Source organism: Agelaius phoeniceus, chromosome 5, assembly GCF_051311805.1.
Source record: "Agelaius phoeniceus isolate bAgePho1 chromosome 5, bAgePho1.hap1, whole genome shotgun sequence".
Taxonomy (NCBI): domain Eukaryota; kingdom Metazoa; phylum Chordata; class Aves; order Passeriformes; family Icteridae; genus Agelaius; species Agelaius phoeniceus.
In genome coordinates, this window is record NC_135269.1 from 73,337,059 (window position 1) to 73,355,476 (window position 18,418).

At 60.2% G+C, this 18,418-nt stretch overlaps 2 protein-coding genes across 9 annotated transcripts in view; one reads left to right on the forward strand and one right to left on the reverse strand.

Annotated features, from left to right (window-relative positions):
- The window catches only part of SBF1 (SET binding factor 1), a 62,958-nt gene extending 55,438 nt beyond the window's left edge, over window positions 1–7,520 (forward strand). For 2 of the 6 annotated variants that reach the window (XM_077179340.1, XM_054631169.2), the window contains 14 exons: window positions 544–639; window positions 991–1,068; window positions 1,604–1,788; window positions 2,294–2,470; window positions 2,936–3,037; window positions 3,112–3,297; window positions 3,511–3,637; window positions 3,714–3,844; window positions 4,363–4,596; window positions 4,703–4,813; window positions 5,100–5,311; window positions 5,439–5,526; window positions 5,635–5,766; window positions 5,877–7,520. In XM_077179340.1, coding sequence (XP_077035455.1) covers window positions 544–639; window positions 991–1,068; window positions 1,604–1,788; window positions 2,294–2,470; window positions 2,936–3,037; window positions 3,112–3,297; window positions 3,511–3,637; window positions 3,714–3,844; window positions 4,363–4,596; window positions 4,703–4,813; window positions 5,100–5,311; window positions 5,439–5,526; window positions 5,635–5,766; window positions 5,877–5,975 — 1,958 coding nt within the window. In that variant the 3' untranslated portion in view covers window positions 5,976–7,520. The remainder of the gene's footprint in view (window positions 1–543; window positions 640–990; window positions 1,069–1,603; window positions 1,789–2,293; window positions 2,471–2,935; window positions 3,038–3,111; window positions 3,298–3,510; window positions 3,638–3,713; window positions 3,845–4,362; window positions 4,597–4,702; window positions 4,814–5,099; window positions 5,312–5,438; window positions 5,527–5,634; window positions 5,767–5,876) is intronic. The other 4 variants (XM_077179341.1, XM_054631170.2, XM_077179342.1 and 1 more) reach the window with 2 other exon arrangements.
- A 515-nt stretch (window positions 7,521–8,035) lies between these two features.
- The window catches only part of PPP6R2 (protein phosphatase 6 regulatory subunit 2), a 68,513-nt gene continuing 58,130 nt past the window's right edge, over window positions 8,036–18,418 (reverse strand). For all 3 annotated transcript variants that reach the window (XM_077179344.1, XM_054631172.2, XM_077179343.1), the window contains one exon: window positions 8,036–18,261. In XM_077179344.1, coding sequence (XP_077035459.1) covers window positions 18,210–18,261 — 52 coding nt within the window. In that variant the 3' untranslated portion in view covers window positions 8,036–18,209. The remainder of the gene's footprint in view (window positions 18,262–18,418) is intronic.

The following is an 18,418-nucleotide window of genomic DNA, read 5'->3' on the forward strand; positions in this document are numbered from 1 at the left end:
AGCTCCATCCCACCCTGCCAAACTCTGGTGCCATCCGTGCTGTCCCAGTGCCATCCGTCCTGTCCCAGTGCCATCCATGCTGTCCCAGTGCCATCCATGCTGTCCCGTCATCCCACCCATCATCACTGTGGACACATCAGGGGCTGGGGGCTCTGGGAAGCCCAGGGGGGCCCCCTGATCCTGAAGGCAGAGAACTTCCCAGCAGCCCCTCCAAGGCCTTTCCCCAGTGCACAGGGATGTGTTCAGAGCGCGGGGGCTCAACCTGGCTCTGAGGGTGGCACAGGTGACCTGGCAGGGCTGGCACGGGGTGACCCCACCCTATGGGTGGGCTGGGGGCCGAGCCCCCTCCTCCAGGGCTGCCCCGGGCACTGGTTTTCCGTGGCTCCAGCTGGATGGTGCTTCCTGCGCTGGCTCTGCATCCCGGGGCTCTGCTTGCTGCCGCTTCCTCCCGGCCCTGCCCGGCTCCAGCAGGGCCTCGGGAGCTGGGCAGGGCCTCGGGAGCTGGGCAGGGCCTCGGGAGCTGACCTTCTCTTGGTGCTGCAGATTTCTCCGACAAGAGGCAGCAGCCTAAGCTGGGATCGCTCATGAAGCAGGTGATGGGAGGGAAGGACGAAGGGCCTGGGACTTTGAGCCGTGGAGGTGAGGACGGGGCAGGGGCGCTGCCTGGGGGCCTCGCTGAGACCCCCAGCCCCGGGCAGCTCTCGTAGAGTAGATGCTTCTCTGGGGGGAGCAGGTGATTCCCTGGAAAGAGCAGGTGATCCCCTGGAAAGAGCAGGTGATTCCCGGGGAAGAGCAGGTGATTGCTTGGGAAGAGGAGGTGATTCCTGGGCAGAGCAGGTGATTCCTTGGGAAGAGGAGGTGCTCCCTTGAGCTGCAGCTGCAGGGAGGGAGGGAGGGCTCTCCCACAGCCCCAGTGCCATCGCCTCCATCCCATTCCCTGTCCATGACTCTGTGTCCCTTGCTGAGGTCACTTTCATCCTGTGCCCCCAGGGCTGGGTCACAGAGCCAGGGTCATCACCCTGTCCACCCCCAAGTGCGCGTCGCCGAAGGGCCGCGAGACGCCCCGAGGTACGGACGCGCCCGAGCCGGCCGGGTGTGACTGACCCCTGTGACTGACCCCCACTCACCCACTCACTCCCTCCCTGCCCCTCACCACTAATGCCCAGTAACCCCAGTAACCCCCCGAGCCCCCGCTGCTCCAGGTGTGCCACGGGCACGGTAAGTACCGGGCAGCCTCGCCAGGTTTGCTTTGGGCTCCTGGGCTCTGCGGTGCGGGGCAGCGGTGCCGGGGCGGGGCGCAGCTGGTGGCAGGGCTGTGGCACAGCGGGCAGGGCCGTGGTGCAGGTGGCAGGTCCCGGTTACGCTGGAGTGGGGTGTGACAGTGCCAGTGACGAGACACGGAGCCAACGGGGCCGGAATCCAGCGGGCAGGAATTCCTGCAGCACCCAGAGGGAGAAGGAGCCAAAGCAAACCTGGTGCCCAGCACCTCCCTGGCATGTGCCCCCCGGGCCGGGCTGCGGGGACAGCTCGGTCCCCGGCTGGGGACGTGGGGCTGTCAGCCCCCGAGCCCCGGCCCCGCCCTGATCCGGCCCCGGTCCCGCAGGGAAGTGGGGCAGCATCCGGGCCAGCGGCCGCATGAGCAGCTACGCCCTGAACGTGGAGATTGGGTCCCGCCTGGCGGGGAAGGACCTGCTGGGGACACAGCACAACGGGACCCCCGCCGAGCCCTCCTTCCTGCGGCAGCACCGCGCCTCGCTCTACATCATCGGGGACAAGTCCCAGCTGAAGGTGACACACACCCTGCACTGCCACCTTGGGGAGGGACAGAGCTGGGAAGGGGCTGGAGCCCCAGGAGCGGTCAAAGGAGCTGGGAAGGGGCTGAGCCTGGAGCAAAGGAGTCTCAGGGGGCCCTTGTGGCTCTGCACAAGTCCCTGCCAGGAGGGCACAGCCGGGGGGGTCGGGCTGTGCTCCAGGGAACAGGAGCAGAGGGAACGGCCTCAGGCTGGGCCAGGGCAGCCTCAGGGTGGAATCAGCAGGAATTTCCCCATGGAAAGGGGCTCAGGCCTTGGCAGAGGCTGCCCAGGGAGCTTTGGAGTGCCCATCCCTGCAGGGATTTCAAGGATGTGTGCATGTGGCACTTGGGGACAGGGTCAGTGGTGGCCTTGGCAGTGCTGGGGAACAGTTGGACTCCACGGTCTCCAAGGGCTTTTCCAGTCCAGAGAATTCCCTGGTCCTGATGGTGGCAGTGGCTCAGGCCAGCCCAGGGCAGCCCAGGCCATGCTGTCCCCTGCAGGGTGTGAAGCCGGACCCGCTGCAGCACTGGGAGGTGGTGCCCATCGAGGTGTTCGACGTGCGCCAGGTCAAGGCCAGCTTCAAGAAGCTGATGAAGGCCTGCGTGCCCGGCTGCCCCTCCAGCGACCCCAGCGTGGCCTACCTGCGCTCCCTGGAGGACTCGGAGTGGCTGTCCCAGGTCAGGCACCCACAGACAGGGCCCTCCCCTCCCCTGGGGGCTCTGAGCAAGGATGGGCTCCAGTGCCCTATGCAGAGCAGCACTGGGACACCCTGGGGACACGCAGAGGGGTGTGAGGGACAAGGGTGGGACAATCCAGAGCTCAGCTCCATGGTGCCGGACAGAGCTGCCAGCCAGGAATGCCAGGCAGGATCCACGGGATGCTCCAGAGGGGCTGGGACAGGGCAGTGCCAGGGTGAGCCAGGGCAGCAGCCCAGGGGGGCTGGTCCAGTGTGGAGCCATGGGAGGGGTCCCACTCTGGAGGGGGCGAGGGTCCCCTGTCCCTGCTGCTGCTGCCGTGTCCGAGCACAGGGTGGTGGCCCCTGTGACCCCCGAGCGTGGCCTCACTCCGGAGAAGGGGACGCTGCCCCCACACCCAGCCCAGGAACTCCTGTGCCCTCCTCACTCCTGGCCCTGCCCTGGCAGATCCACAAGATCCTGCAGATCTCGGTGCTGGTGGTGGAGCTGCTGGACACGGGCTCGTCCGTGCTGGTCAGTCTGGAGGACGGCTGGGACATCACCACCCAGGTGAGGGCACGGCGCTGGCTGGGGTGGCACCATGGCTGTCCCCCCACAGCCCCTGGAGCTCCCTGTCCCCGCAGGTGGTGTCCCTGGTGCAGCTCCTGTCCGACCCCTACTACCGGACGCTGGAGGGCTTCCGGCTGCTGGTGGAGAAGGAGTGGCTGTCCTTCGGTCACCGCTTCAGCCACCGCGGCGCCCAGACCCTGGCGGGGCAGAGCAGCGGCTTCGCCCCCATCTTCCTCCAGTTCCTGGACTGTGTGCACCAGGTGAGCCCTGGCACCTGGGCCACGGGACCCCCAAGGGACATGGGGAGACCCCTGAGTGCCCCCCAAGTGCCCCCAAGGCTGTGAGTGTCCGGTGGGATCCCCAGCACCCAGAGGGACCCCTCAGTGCCTACTGGAACCCCGAGTGTGCCCTGGGCCAGGCGGGAGGGCCCAGCCCGTGTGCCTGATCCCAGCCCTCCTGGGGCTCTCCCGCAGATCCACCTGCAGTTCCCCATGGAGTTCGAGTTCAGCCAGTACTACCTGAAGTTCCTCAGCTACCACTACATTTCCAACCGCTTCCGGACATTCCTGCTGGACTCGGACTACGAGCGCATCGAGCTGGGTGAGCGCGGCGTGCGGGGCCAGGGATGGCACCTGCCCCTGCCCCCGTCACACCCGGTGTCCCCTCTGTCCCCCAGGGCTCCTGTACGAGGAGAAGGGCGAGCGGAAGGGCCAGCAGTTCTCCAAATCCATCTGGGATTACATCGACCGCCTCAACAAGAAAGCTCCCATCTTCTTCAACTACCTGTACGCACCTGAGGACGGGGAGGTGAGAGTTGGGGGCACCTGCAGGGGGCTGGGAGCACTCTGGGATCCTCCCTGCAGGAGCAGCTGGAGCTGGGATTTGTCCCCTGGGAAGGGACCCCAGAGCCCCTGCAGTGCCCCCCCTGCCATGGCAGGGCCACCTCCCAGTGTCCCAGGCTGCTCCAGCCCCAGTGTCCAGCCTGGCCTGGGGCACTGCCAGGGATGCAGGGGCAGCCCCAGCTGCTCTGGCAACTCCAGCCCAGCCAGGAATTCCTCATTGCCAAGATCCCATCCTTGGCTGCCCTCTGGCACTGGGAGCCATTCCCTGGGTGCTGTCCCTGCAGGCCTTGGCCCCAGTCCCTTTGCAGCTCTCCTGGAGCCCCTTCAGGCCCTGGAAAGGGCTCCGAGCTCTCCCTGGATCCTCTTTCTCTCCCGGCTGGGCATTCCCAGCTCTCCATGTGGACACGCTGTCCCCTTGGTCTGGCCGGGAATGTCCAGCCTGGCCCCGCTGCCCTTCCTGAGCCGCCCCCACCCCTCCCGCAGGTGCTGAGGCCGTACAGCAACATCTCCAACCTGAAGGTGTGGGATTATTACACGGAGGAGACGCTGTCCGAGGGCCCCTCGTACGACTGGGAGCTGGCGCAGGGGCAGCCGGAGCCGGCGGAGGAGCCGGATCGCCAGGACACAGCGGCCCCGCAGAGCAAGCGCCGCATCATCTGGCCCTGCTACGACAACCGCAGCCGCGTGGAGCCCGACGCCATCTCCAAACTGCTCGAGGTGGGCACCCTGCCCCGGGGATGGCACCTGGCAGAGCCCTGGCACAGGGACGGCGGCCCCAGGGGGTTTGTCCCCTCCGGGGCTGATGCTGGAATCCCCCCCACAGGAGTTGCAAAACCTGGAGATAGAGCTGGGGCAGGTCCCGGAGCGCTGGAAGGACACGTGGGACAAGGTGAAAGCGTCCCAGCGCACGGAGGGGCGGCAGGAGGGCAACAGGGTAGGTGACGGGGGGGACAGCGCTGTGCCAGGCACAGGATGTGACAGGGTGTGACAGTGTGTGACAGGGTGTGGGCATAGCTGTGGCAAGGGCTGTGATGGGGCTGTGATGGTGTGACAGTGGCTGTGACAGGACTATGACAGAGGTGTGACAGGGCGTGGCAGGCTGGTGCTGCTTCTGGGTGCTGCTGCTGCTGGTTCTGGTGCTTGTGGTGATGGTTCTGCTGCTGCTGCTGCTGCTGCTGGAGCTCAGCCCCAGCCCCCCTCACGCTGTCCCTGTCCCGCAGACCCCCAGCTCCCTGCTGATGTCATCGGGGCTGTCCCACCACCGGCGCTCGCTGGGCGTGTACCTGCAGGAGAGCGGGGTGGGCTCCACGCTCAACCTCAGTCTGGACAGCGACACCAGCAGCACGTCCACCCCATCCAGCGGGAAGCCGGGCGGCCGCCGCAGCACCTCCACCCTCTACAGCCAGTTCCAGATGTCCGAGAGCGAGAACAGGCAGGCGGGGCTGGGAATGGGCTGGCAATGGTGACGGCAGGAGGGGGATCCCTCCCGGGGGCAGGATATGGGTCCCGGTGGGCTTCCATCCCTGACCCTGCTGTTCCGGCCCCTTCCTGCCCTGCAGATCCTACGAGGGGTCTCTGTACAAGAAAGGCGCCTTCATGAAACCCTGGAAGTCTCGGTGGTTTGTGCTGGATAAAACCAAACATCAGGTACTGGGTGGGCCCTGGGGTCTGTCCTGTCCCATCCCATCCCATCCCCTCCCATCCCATCCCATCCCATCCCATCCCATCCCTGCCCTGAGCGTGGCTCTCCCGCAGCTGCGGTACTACGACAGCCGGATGGACACGGAGTGCAAGGGCGTCATTGACCTGGCTGAGGTGGAGTCCATCACCCCGGGGACTCCCACCATGGGGGCCCCCAAGACGGTGGATGAGAAAGCTTTCTTCGACGTGAGTGTCCCCGGGGCTGGTGCTGGGCAGCTCCGGTCGCTCTGGGCTCCGGCCGCGGCCCCGGAGCTGTCCCTGGTGCAGCCCTCAGCCCCTCCTCTCTCTGCCCGCAGCTGAAGACGACGAAAAGAGTTTACAATTTCTGCGCCCAGGACGTGCAGCTGGCCCAGCAGTGGATCGACCGCATCCAGAGCTGCCTGTCGGACGCGTGAGCCCGGCTCAGCAGAGCCACAATTCCAGGCACGGCTGCCGGGCCCGCAGCGGGAGCAGAGGCAGCGCCAGGCTCGAGGCCGAGCCCGGGACTGAGGGAGAGGAGGAGCGGCCCTTCCTCCCAGCCGCCGGGCAGGGCGTGTCCGGGGAGGGTGGCACAGGGAGGGATTCCTCGCGTTGAAGCGGGCGGGGGCCCCGTCCCGCCCCCGGCCCCGTCTGAGCCGTGTCGTGACCCCGTGTCCTCCGTGTGCCCCAGCCCCGCTCCAGCTCCCTGGGCAGAGGCTCCTGCGCCCCACACCCCCGCCCCACACTGCTGGGGGAGGCAGAGCTGCCCCCTCGTCCTGCCCCTCGTCCTGCCCTCCTGCATGTCTGCCAGAGCCCCCGGAACCTGCCCTGCCCCTCCCGGCCCGGGAGCGAGTCCTGGGCTCTGCTCCTGTCCTGCTGGAGCCGGGACCTGCAGCTCAGGGGATGGCAGAGGGGACAGAGCCCTGCAGCTCAGGGGATGGCAGAGGGGACAGCACGGAGCACCGGGACCATCCCGTGTCCTGTCCCACCCTGGAGCCGCTCCCAGCTGTGCACAGGAATGGGAATGTTGAGATGCTGCAGGTGCTGGCTCTGTGTCCCTGGGAGGGGACGTGGCTGTGGCCACTCTGCTCCCAGTGGGCAGGAGGCTCCTCGGGCTGTGGCCAGGGGGTCCCTGTCCTGGCTGGGACGGTCTCTACCTCCAGGTGGCTGTCCCGGGGGGCACATTCCCTGTGGGAGATGCCAAATGCTGCGGCCTCCTGGGTGCCCCTCTGTCCCCTCCCGGGGCGTGGGGACCAAACCAGCCCCGGGATGAGGGTCCCCTCTGGCTGAAGGCACACGGGGCAGCGACAGGGCTGGGGCAGTGGCCCTGCGAGTGCCACCTGGTCTCTGCAGGGTCCCCTTTGCACAGGTCACACCCCCCCCCCCCCCCCCCCCCCCCCCAGGGCTCTCCTGCCTCCAGCCCCCCACGGGTGCCCCCTTTGTGCTCTGCCTGTGCCCAGCCCGGGGGGACCCAGGGGAGCAGCTCCTGTCCCGCTGTCCCTGTCCCAGCCCCGCTGTCCCTGTCCCAGCTGCTGCTGCCCCTCAGTGCCGGGGGTGGCTCTCGGTACCGAACTGGCTCCTGCAGCCCCCCCGCCCCTGCACTGGTGTGAACTGGGGGTTCGGCGTGGGGGGACCCCAGAGGGCACCGTGAGGTCACTGCGGCCCCGCTGCTGCCCAGGACCCCTCAGCACCCCCAGGACTGACCCCCCCAGCTCCGCCAGCCCCTCCACCCGTCTCGTTTTTAAAGTCCAGCGTTTTATTTCAGTGCAGAGCTCTTTGTACAGTCGCCCCGTTCCTCTGTACCATCCTGGCTGTGCAGGTGTAACACGGAGGTTTTGTAACTTACCCGAGCAGTTGTAGATTATTGAAGTTTCTGTACATTGTGTCAAACATGCAGAGTCCTTGTATTGTATTTGTGCCTAGAGGAAAAGGTTATTCTATAAAGAGAAAACTAACGGAATTTAATAAAAAAATTAATATGAGAGATGCTCCTTTTGCCTTGCTGAGCACAGGGAAACAGGGCAGAGCCTCGGGCCAGCACAGGACAGGCTCAGCTCCTGCGTCACAGGGCAGGGGGATCCTGGCACAGGAACCTTTGTTCCATGCTGGATCCGCTCTGTGCCACCCGCTCCTGCTCGGCTGCCACCATTCCAACCCGACAGGAGCAGAGGGAACGGCCTCAGGCTGGGCCAGGGCAGCCTCAGGGTGGAATCAGCAGGAATTTCCCCATGGAAAGGGGCTCAGGCCTTGGCAGTGCCCATCCCTGGAGGTGTCCCAGGAATTCCAGGAGGTGGCACTCAGGGCTCTGGGCTGGGAACAAGGTGCAAGTTGGGCACAGCTGGGACTGGGAGGGCTTTTCCAGCCTCGGGGATTCCATGATTCCATCAGGAGTCCAGCCACACTCCTGGCCCCGACCATCCCAGAGCCCCCTCGGGACCCTGGGCGTGACACACCCCAGGGCGTGTCCTGCAGGATGGAGGAACCCAGCACTGGCACGTGAATTTTGAGCTTTTATTGATAGTTGGAATTTACAGCCTAAAACTGACAACATAGAGAGATGCAGACTTTTTTTCCTTTTTCTTTTTTTTTTTTTTTTCTTTTTTGGTCACTTTTTTACAAAAAAAAAAAAACAACCAAAAAAAAAAAACCAAACCAAAAACCAAAATAACCGAAAAAGCCACCAGCATCAGATTTACAATATAAAAGTTTTGACAGTAGAGAGACTAAAGTACATCTGGAATTACTCAGAAAAATAAACAGGGAAAAGGCAGTAATTTCAAATTTGTCCCTCATATTTACACATAATACACAGACATTGCTTACAAAGACCCGGATCCCAGTTTAAGGGCAGTTGGCATCGTGAGAAGGCTCCCCTGGCATCGCCCTCGGGCCCCGGCGCCGGGCCGGGAGCGGATCCCGGGATCTCCCCGTGGCCCCTCCGTGGTTTTATTGCTTTGCGGGGCCGGTGGTTGTGGAGAAAGGCATCGAATCCGCCCCGCCCGCTGCTCCCGCCGGGACACCCCCACCCCTCGGGAACTCCCTCGGGAACTCCCTCGGGAACGGGGCATGTCCCCGGTGCCAGCGCAGCTTTCCAGGGAGACTCAGCTCGGGACACCGCGGCAGGATTTGGGAAGAGCGGGAAGAGGAGGAGGAGCGGAGCGACGCTGAAAATCCGGGCTCGGCCTGGGGACCCTCCTGCAACCTTCCCAAATCCATGAATCCCCATCCCCGCGGCAGCAGCGCCTCCCCCTGCCCGGGCTGTTGGATTTATGGGATCTCCTGTGCTCAGGGAAGGCTCCAGCTCCCATCCCACAGCCTGGAATCAGCTCTGCTTCGGCCGCGACATGGAGATGGCAGAGGTGCCATTCCCAAGGCCTTTTCCCAAAATGAGCCAAGGCAAGGAGCCAGGCACGGCCTGGGATGGGCACGGAGCCCCCGGGATGGGCACAGATCAGAATCTGCTCCCTCAGGAGATGCCTGGATGTCCCTGCCAGCCCCAGGCACTGCTGCGGTCCCAGAAGCTCCTGCTCTCCTGGAGATCCGGAATTATTCCCACCAAACAGCCTGGCTTGGGTCACTTTGAGATCAGTCTGGGGTCCTGGGGCCGGAGGCGGCACCGGGGTCTCCCGGGGGATGAATCCATGGTTTGTGCTAACAGTCACAGAGCCGAACGTTCCCGGCAAGCCCCTGCAAGGGAAAGCCCTGGAAAAGCCCTGGAAAAGCCCTGGAAAAGCGGCTCCAGAGGCTCCCACTCAACAGCAAACATGGAATGCTCTGAGTGCAGATGGACGGAGGAGGCCGGGCGGGAAAGCAGAGCCAAGGAGGGATTTGCTGGAGCCAATTCACCAGGGAAAACCACCGGGAACCCCTGGGGACTGGGATGAGCCAGCTGGGATCACCCCCCATGGCCCTGCAGATCCCGGGACTTGGGAGGGATAAAGGAAAGGTTTGGAAAATGTCACACCAAGGAGAATGCCTGGAAAACTCCACATTTCCACCCAAATTCCCCTCAACTGCCGCTGCAGCCGGGTCAGACATGGAAGGCAAAGACAGAAACAAGGAAAAGGGAAAATCCATGACCTCCAAGAGCGCCAGGGACACCCTGGGACAGCTCCAGCCTGGAACAGCCTCTCCCACATGGAGAAAATGGAACAGGGATAAAATTAAGGGAAGGAGTTGCTCCATTCTCAGCCCTGGGACCCCTGGAATTCCCAGCCCTGCCCAGCACCCGGGACTGGGACTGGGACTGGATTGAGTTGTACGGACGCCGGAGCCACTGGGAAGGTGCAAATCTCCTGCTCCAGGAGATCCCAGCAAAGCCAAAAGCTCTGGGAAAAATGGGATTCGGGTGAGTTTAGAAATCTCTGCAATAAATTTTTATAAATATTCCCTATTTACAGCAAACACTGGGAATGGGAGCGTGGGGAGGGAAGGAGGAGCCAGGGACAGGCTCAGAGCAGCTCCTGCTGCCACTGCCAGGATGCTCCTGCCTGTCCCCAGTGTCCCCTCTGCCCTCATTCCATGGATCCATCCCCTCTGGAATGTTCCTGCCTGTCCCCAAGGCTGGGGGAGAAACCAACCACCTCCTTCCCTGAAATCCCGAGGATTTAAAGTCTCTCCTCATCAGTTCCATGGTCCAACCCTCGAGTCACAGCCTCAGCCAAACAGGAAACCCACAGGAAAGGTTCTGGCTCCCTTGGGAACGGGGCTGGAGGGTCAGGTCCTGTTCCTAAATCCGCCATGAATCCAGGCCATCCAACTGCTCTGGCCCTGCAGCAGCTCCTTTGATCCTCAACAGGAAAAGGGGGATCCCAGCCAGGGAAACCCCAACCCACCCCAGGGATTTCCTAATTCCAGCCCCTCCCTCTGTGCCCAGGCCCAGGTTTAAGGTTGGATCCCAGCACTGGCCCCTCCACTCGGGAGATCAGAGCATCCCTGGTGTTTGCCACCATCGGCTGCCAGGGGACACGAGGACAATTTTAAGAGGAAAAAGCTCACCAGGGAATTCTCTGGGACTGTCTGGCAGAAAATCCCTTTCCATTCCACAAACCCCAGACCCAGCAGGGGAATGTTTATATTCCAAGGGGGGGAATATTTACAGGTCCAGAAGTTTTCATTTAAATTCCATTAAATAATAAAATATTTGGGATTAAACACTAATTCCATTCCATCAGAAAATCAGGAATAATCCTTTCTTTCTGGTGCTTTTAGCCCAGTTTCTGTCCTACTCGGAGACAGCTCTGACGCCCAGGCTGGAGTCTGGGATCCCTGTGGGGCAGACAGGAAATGGACACAGAATTCCCGTTCCCTGCCCCACAGCCCCACTCCCACGGGATCTCCATTATCCCCTGGGAAGGGATCAACTTCTCCCTGCACGGCCCCACAGGGAACCCCGGGAGCTGAGCGTTCCCAAAGCACCTTTTCCTTCTGTTCCCTGGAATTCTGACAGGGCCCATTCCCAAACAGCATCCTCACATCCCAAACCCAGGGCAAGTGCAGGGAAGGTTCCCGTGACCAAATCCCATCCAGCTCTGCCCAGAGCTCGTGGGGACACTGGGATGGGTGAACTGGGACACTGGGATGGGTGAAATGGGATGGGTGAATTGGGATACTGGGGGTGGATGAACTGGGACACTGGGATGGGTGAACTGGGATACTGGGATGGGCTAATTGGGATATAGGGATGAACTGGGATACTGGGATGCACTGACTGGGATACTGGGATGGGTGAACTGGGATACTGGGATGGGCTAACTGGGATACAGGGATGAACTGGGATACTGGGATGCACTAAGTGGGATAAGGAGCTGTGAGGTGTAGAGGGAAGAGCACAGGGAACAGAAATCCATTGTTGGAATTGGGATGGATTTAAGGCACTCGCAACAGTGGGAATTGGGAATGATTGTTATCCAAGGGCTCGAGCACAGGACATTCTCCTCCTGTGAACTGGGCTGGAACAGCACTGGATCCAAGCTGGAATGGGAAGAGGTGGCTCCTTCCAGACTAAATCCAAGGCTTTGGATTGCTTTGGAACCACCAGTGTGGTCAGTGCCTGCCCTGGAACAGCTCCCGGATCCAAGGGCCTCAGAGCTGGAAGTGTCTGAGGGAGCAGAACCTTTTTTGGGAAAGCTGCAGCAGGTCTGGAGGGAGGGGAGGAGCAGGGATGGGAATTACAGGGATGTGATGAATACACAGCAATTAACTGCAAATTAACAGGATCCAGGGAAAAAGGGAAGGGAAGGGAAGGGAAGGGAAGGGAAGGGAAGGGAAGGGAAGGGAAGGGAAGGGAAGGGAAGGGAAGGGAAGGGAAGGGAAGGGAAGGGAAGGGAAGGGAAGGGAAGGGAAGGGAAGGGAAGGGAAGGGAAGGGAAGGGAAGGGAAGGGAAGGGAAGGGAAGGGAAGGGAAGGGAAGGGAAGGGAAGGGAAGGGAAGGGAAGGGAAGGGAAGGGAAGGGAAGGGGATTTTCCCCATTTTTCCAGATTGTGCCTTGGCCAATCAGACACAGATTGGAGTGTGAACATTCCTGGGACCACAGAGAGGAGCAGGGGAAGAGCTGAAGTGTCCATGCAAAGTCACTGCCAGGAGTGGGAAGAGGGAGCTGAGGAGCAGGGAATGACTGCAGGGAGCAGGGAAGGGCTGCAGGGAGCAGGGATTAACTGCAAGGACCATGGAACAGATGTGAGGATCAGGGAACTGCAAGGAACAAAGGATGACTCCAAGGACCAGAGAGGACTCCAGGGAGCCAGGAATTCACAGGAGGACATGGAAGGCACACAAGGACCACAGAACAAGGGAACTCCAGGCCCAGCTCTGGGCTCTGGAGCGGAGCAGCCAAAATTCCCTGTCACAATCCCAGCAGCCCAGGGGCCACTCGAGGTTCTCCAGCAGCAGTCTGGGAAAGAGGAGAATGGGAGAAGCATTTCCATGGAGAGAAGAACGTTTGCTGTGCCTGTGGATCCTCACGTTTGGATCCATGAGATCTGGCCAAGGGGATTCTCTGGCAGCGCCCTCACTGCAAAAGCACCAAACCCACCCCCCGCTGGGGAATCCCTACAGCATTCCCAGAATTCCTACAGAGTTCTGCAAAACTACCTCTGAGCATCAAAATTACAGGAGAAAGGATTTATCCCTCGTTTCCATCTGTCCAAGGAATCTGAGGGAATCAAAAATAGAAGGGAAGGCTCCGCCCTCCAGAAAAGCCCCGAATTCAGGGAGAGAGGAAAATCCCTCTCTTCCCAACAGCATCAAATACAAAAATACAGTTTCCATGGGAATATCCCACTGCTGGGAGAGGTGATGAGGACCACCACGGAATACCAGGAATTCTGTACAAATCCAGGTGGGAGCTGGGACACCACAAAGCCCTTCCTGGATGAGGTAAGAGAGGTTCAGGTGAGCAAAGCCACCGGGGAGGAGCCAAATTGTTCCACTTGTCCCAAAGTTCAGCCCTAAACACACTTGGAAAACTCCTGGGTTTGCTGGAACTTCCCACCACAGAGGGAAAAACCAGACCAAAAATCCCATTCTCAGCCCAAGCCCAACAGCATTCCTGATGAAGTCAGAAACGTTACCCAGGACGAAACCAACGGGAACTGATCCAAGCCATCTTCCAAAGGATCTCAGACCTTCACTGACGGAACACTGGAGCTGGTCCAGCGCTTCAAGGGCACCATTCCTGCCACTGCCACTGCCATTAACTAACACAGGCAATTATTCACTATTACTCATTAACACTGCCGAATCCCAGAGCCGATTCCTGACTGGGAACACCAAAATCCCAAATCCAATCCGGGCAGAGCAAAGGGAAGAATCCCGATAATGAGTCAAAGGGAGAACAGTCACAAGGAAACCCCTCCAGCCATGGAGTTTCCATGGATACACCACAGCAGCACACCCCATTCCAAGGGTCCCAGGTGTCCCAGCCTGGACACTGAGCAGCCTCCAGCCCTTCCCTGAGGACACGGCCGGGATTCCAGGGTGGCACATCCCTGTGTCCCCACAGGACAGCACAGGGAATGGCACAGGACGGAGCCAGGAGAGCGGGAATGGGGAATGTTCCATGGCAGGAACAGCTTCCCAAACGTGGTACGGAGCCAGGAGAGCGGGAATGGGGAATGTTCCATGGCAGGAACAGCTTCCCAAACGTGGTACGGAGCCAGGAGAGCGGGAATGGGGAATGTTCCATGGCAGGAACAGCTTCCCAAATGTGGTACGGAGCCAGGAGAGCGGGAATGGGGAATGGCAGGAGGAGCTCCCAATCCCAACACGTGCAGCTGGTGAGGAGGGGACCAGGGATTCTCTCAGGGCAGCACCAAGCCCAGTGAGCCCCAGTTTAAACCAGTTCAGAGCCAGTCCATGAGTGACAGGACAGTGGGAAGACGGGTTCAGCTCGGATACACCCTGGACACACCCTGGATACACCCTGGGCCCTTCACCAAGCACCACACTCTGGCTTTTCCAATAGATCAGTTCTGGTTTTTCCAATGGATCAATTCCCAGCCCACCCAGTGGGGCAGAAAGGTCCCCTCAGGATGAAGGAGATCCCCAAGGGGTTGGGATTTCAAGGCCTGGCACAGGGATGAGCTCCAAGGATTGCCACTGATAAATCAGGATTTTAATGACAGCTCCCTGGCCAGTGTGGGAAAAATGACTCTGGGATGCCACTGGAGAACAAGAAAGTAATTTAAATGATATTTCCTTCAGATATGTTCTTTGGGAATGTCCCTGCACCTTCACTCCAAACCTTTCACTGGTCAGTCTGGGAACTGGGATGCCCAAGCCCTTTGGAACAGACACTGAGGGCAACACTGGGCTTTTAGGGTTTTTTTTTGGTAACTTTTTTGGTATTTTTCTTTTTTTTCCAATCTGCACCCCCAGGGTTTCCATTCCCTGCACACCTGCAGCTCTCCAAAGAGATGTTCTTGATGAAACCTTGTGCTGGAACCTTGGGATTCCATCCCAGGGACAGCAAAGCCTTGGGACACTTGGGGAAATTCCCTTGGGCTTTGCTGAGGACACAGGACCCCAACAAACACCTGGGATTTTGTCTGCCTCAAGAGGAGAGGGAATTCTGTTTTAGGGAAGTTTTTGGCTGTGGAATTGCTGAGGGAATGATGGGAATATTCCCCGCTGGCCGCCCTTCCAGGGTGCAGTGGGATCTCCAGCCTGGGACACGCAGGGAATTCTGGACACACCTCTGGATAACCCTGGGTTGAGGGGGTACAGGACACCCCCAGCCTGTCCTGAGCCCAGGAATGTTCAACCCCAGCCACTCTGGCTCCATGTGCCATGGGATCACAGCTCCACACACACACTGGGATTTGGGATTCCCACCCTCCAGCTCTGCTCCCTCCCTCACTCTGCACCCGGTGCCCCCACAGGGCCAGGGACACTGGGAAGGGGCACCCAATGGGACAGGGATGGGGACACTCCCAGCACCAGGGGGGTTTCCCATCCCCAAGGAGCCCTTTCTTCCCACATCCCACCCAGGACAGGTGTGCCATGATCCAGGGATTCCCCAGGACTGGCCAAAGGGATGAGGTTCGGCTCTAACTGTGCCCAGGAGCCCCCTTCCCTCCCATCCCAGTGTGGAGCAGCTGGCACAGCGGGATCACCAGATCCCCACAGCAATGCCCAGGCAGGCAGAGCCACTGCACGGAACATTCCAGAACCACCCCCCAGAACCTGCCCTTGCTGCTTTGGGTCTTGAGCCTGGAGATAAAAACCCAGCTCCTTGTGCTCCCCGTGCCCCCTTCCCAGGCTTCTCACGAGATCCAAGTGTGTGTATGAACATCCATGGAATGACACAGATCTGTGTCCACCCACACCCTCAGCAGCCCCAGGGGCACCTGTGATTATGGGAGACTCCAAGCACGAGGCAGGAGGGAAGCACGGAGCAGGACTTGGAGGGAGCCTTCATCACCTGGGCACTGAGCCCAGCAGGGCCAGGCAATGAGGGGACAAGGGGGACAGGGAATTCCATGCTCAGAAGCCAAGAGATCCTGCTCCAGCCCTGGGAAGCCCTTCCCTGGAGCACAGGGAGAAGGAAAACCCCAAGTGGGGCACTCCAAGCCTCCCTCCACACCCGCTGTGTCTCCAGAGGGACTGGAAGCTCTGCTTCAGAAGGATTTCCCATTCCTGGAATCCCCACAAAACCACTGGAGCCAGGCCAGGATCAGGCCCTGGCTGGTGGGAAGAACAAGCCCAGGGAAGTGGAGAGTGGAATGAACTGAGAGCCTCAATCCCAGCCGTGGAGGGATCATCCACAGGCACCCAACCCATGGAATTTGTGCATCTCCACAGGTCTGACCAAGCCCCAGTGATGTGTCTCAGCACTAAGTAATAAATTAACCCACTAATGAGCCCTGGTAACGAGCTGTGTTCGGATGTGGATATGCCCAAGGATATTATTATTATTATAATCATTATTATTAATATAATTATTATTATTAAAGCTCTCACTGACACGCAGGGACTCAAAGCCAAAGCTGAGGAATGCCAGGCTGGAATTGCAGCAGAAGGCACAGCCAGCCCCAGCTCTGGGGACGGGGTCATTGCTGCCCCATCCCTGTCCAGGTGGAATCTCTGCTCCCAAAGCTCAGCAGCCCGGGGGTGGAGGCCCTGTCCTGTCCCTCAGAGCCCACCCAAAGCACAGCTCCCATGGGAAGGGATCTGAGCTGGAAGGATGATCCAGCTGTGCCTGCCAAGGACATTCCCCTCATCCCTGATCCCACACAGATCTGGGCACAGCTGCCCCTGGGGCAGGCACAGGGAACAGGCTGGAAGAGCACCCTGGCATCCCCTGGGATCCAGCCAGGCTGTACCAGCACATGGATCCTTCAGCTCCCATGGAATCAGCTCTGGGGCCCCAAGGATGCCCGATGTCCAGCAGAACTCTAGCACCAATCCTTGGAAAATTAAGACTTTAATGTGTCTCCAATCAGGACCTCAAAGCCACTGATCCTGTCTGAGAGTCCTGGCTGGAGCGGGATTGATTCCTGAACACCAAGCGGGGGAAGCAAAGCACAAAGTGAGATTTTTTTCCCTCCCAGTGCAATTAACTTTAAATTATTAATTTTAAATTACACGCAGCGAGTGAAGACTTCCCGAACAAGAGCCCTGCACCACCTGCCTCCCATGGAACTGGGGCTGGGGGACAGCCCAGCCCTGCCAGCAGCACACGAGTGGCCCACAGCCCCAGGACCCTGCAGGATCCCAGCCATCTCAGCACCCCAGCTCCTGGATCCAGCCCTTTCCCTACGAGCAGAACTGACCTGGGCACACAGGGCTGAGCCAGGGCTGTGGGAATGGTGCCCTTGGACCCAGCAGAGCAGCCTCACAGTGGCAACACCTGGCTCCCCCCCTGCCCTCCCTGCCCACCGAGCACATCCCACCAGCAGACACCACAGCACAGGGAAGGGATTTCTGCCTGTTGGGAGTGCGAGGTCCTTCCCACCCTCAGGAATCATCCCAAAGCAGCAGTCTGGCTCCCTGTGTGCCAAGCTCCAGCCTTTGCTCCAAAGGGAGGGTTTCTCAGGATTCCACATGCTGGGGGTTCCAGCTCAGCCACCCCAGTGCCCCTCATGTGCCCCCCAGGCTGGGCTGGCAGTGAGCTCCAGCCTGGGCACATCCCATATCCCATGTCCCACATGCCATATCCCAGCTCCAGGTGCTCCCTTCACCTGGCCCTGCTCTCCCATCCCCCCTGAGGGATCCGGATGTCCCCCAGGGCTCTCCCATGCCCTTCCCCAACGCTGTCATCACCAGGTACAAAGTGCAAAAGTGTTGCTGTTCCTGCATCCATTAAAAACTTTAAAAACAGAACAAAACAAACAGAAAAAGGCTTTCCATCATCATTTGCAAATACATTAATTCAGTCTCCAAAGAGCCAGCAAAGCCCTGGTCACCTCCTCGTGGGCAGGGTCCCCTGCGGCCAGCACGGACATTGGCAGGAGAGGCCACCTCTGCCCCAGCCCCTGCCCTGACCCAGCACGTGTCCATGGAGAGCCCGGAGCAGCGCTGGAATGCAGGGACATCCCGTTCCCTGGACAGCTGGGCCTCAGCGTCACTCCCCAGCTCCGGCCGGGGACAACCCCGGCCTCGGCCCTGCCAACCCAATCCAAGCCCTCCCTGCTCCCCCCACGGAAGTGTTGGCATTCCTCCTCTCCTGTGAAATGTTTCTGGTAAGGCTTTATTGCTCTACAAAGCGGTGCAAAGGCTGCCCGAGGACAGCTCCATCAGGAACTTTGGTCACACGGCTGCGGGATTTGTGCGCTGGCCCCGGCCGCCGCTGGACCTGCTACCTTCCCAAGAGAAGCTGAATACTGTGTGCAATAACACTGGGAAAACAGCACTGAACCCCAAATCCAAAACAAAAACCAGGGGCACGGGGAAGGGGACAACTCAAATCAGGCAGAAGGCTTGGGAAGAGCCTGTCATTCCCGTGAGGACTGAACTCAATGCTACATTTCGACAATGCCGAGTGTCTTTCCGAACGGATCGGTGCTGTTGGATCTGCGTGTCTGGTCCTGAACGCCAGCTCGCTCTCATCAATGCAGCATTTATTAAAAAATAAAATTAAAATGAAAAAAAAAAAAAAAAAAAGAATTGACAAATTGCATCACCAGGGAGCAGCCTGGCCTGGCTCACACACGTCCCAGGGCGGCGGCGGCATCAAGCGGGGCCGTTCAACGTGGCTTCGGCGCAGGGCAAGGCCTCGTCACTCCTGCAGGGACACCAGGGAGCAGCCTTAGGGACATGGCACAGGCCAGGAGAGCTCCCAACGCTGCCCTCATTCCTCCTGGGAACGCCCTTCTGCCGGGACCTGAGCCCCCCCCGGTTGTGTTCTGTCTGTGCAGTGAGGTGTTCTCAGCTCCCTGTGG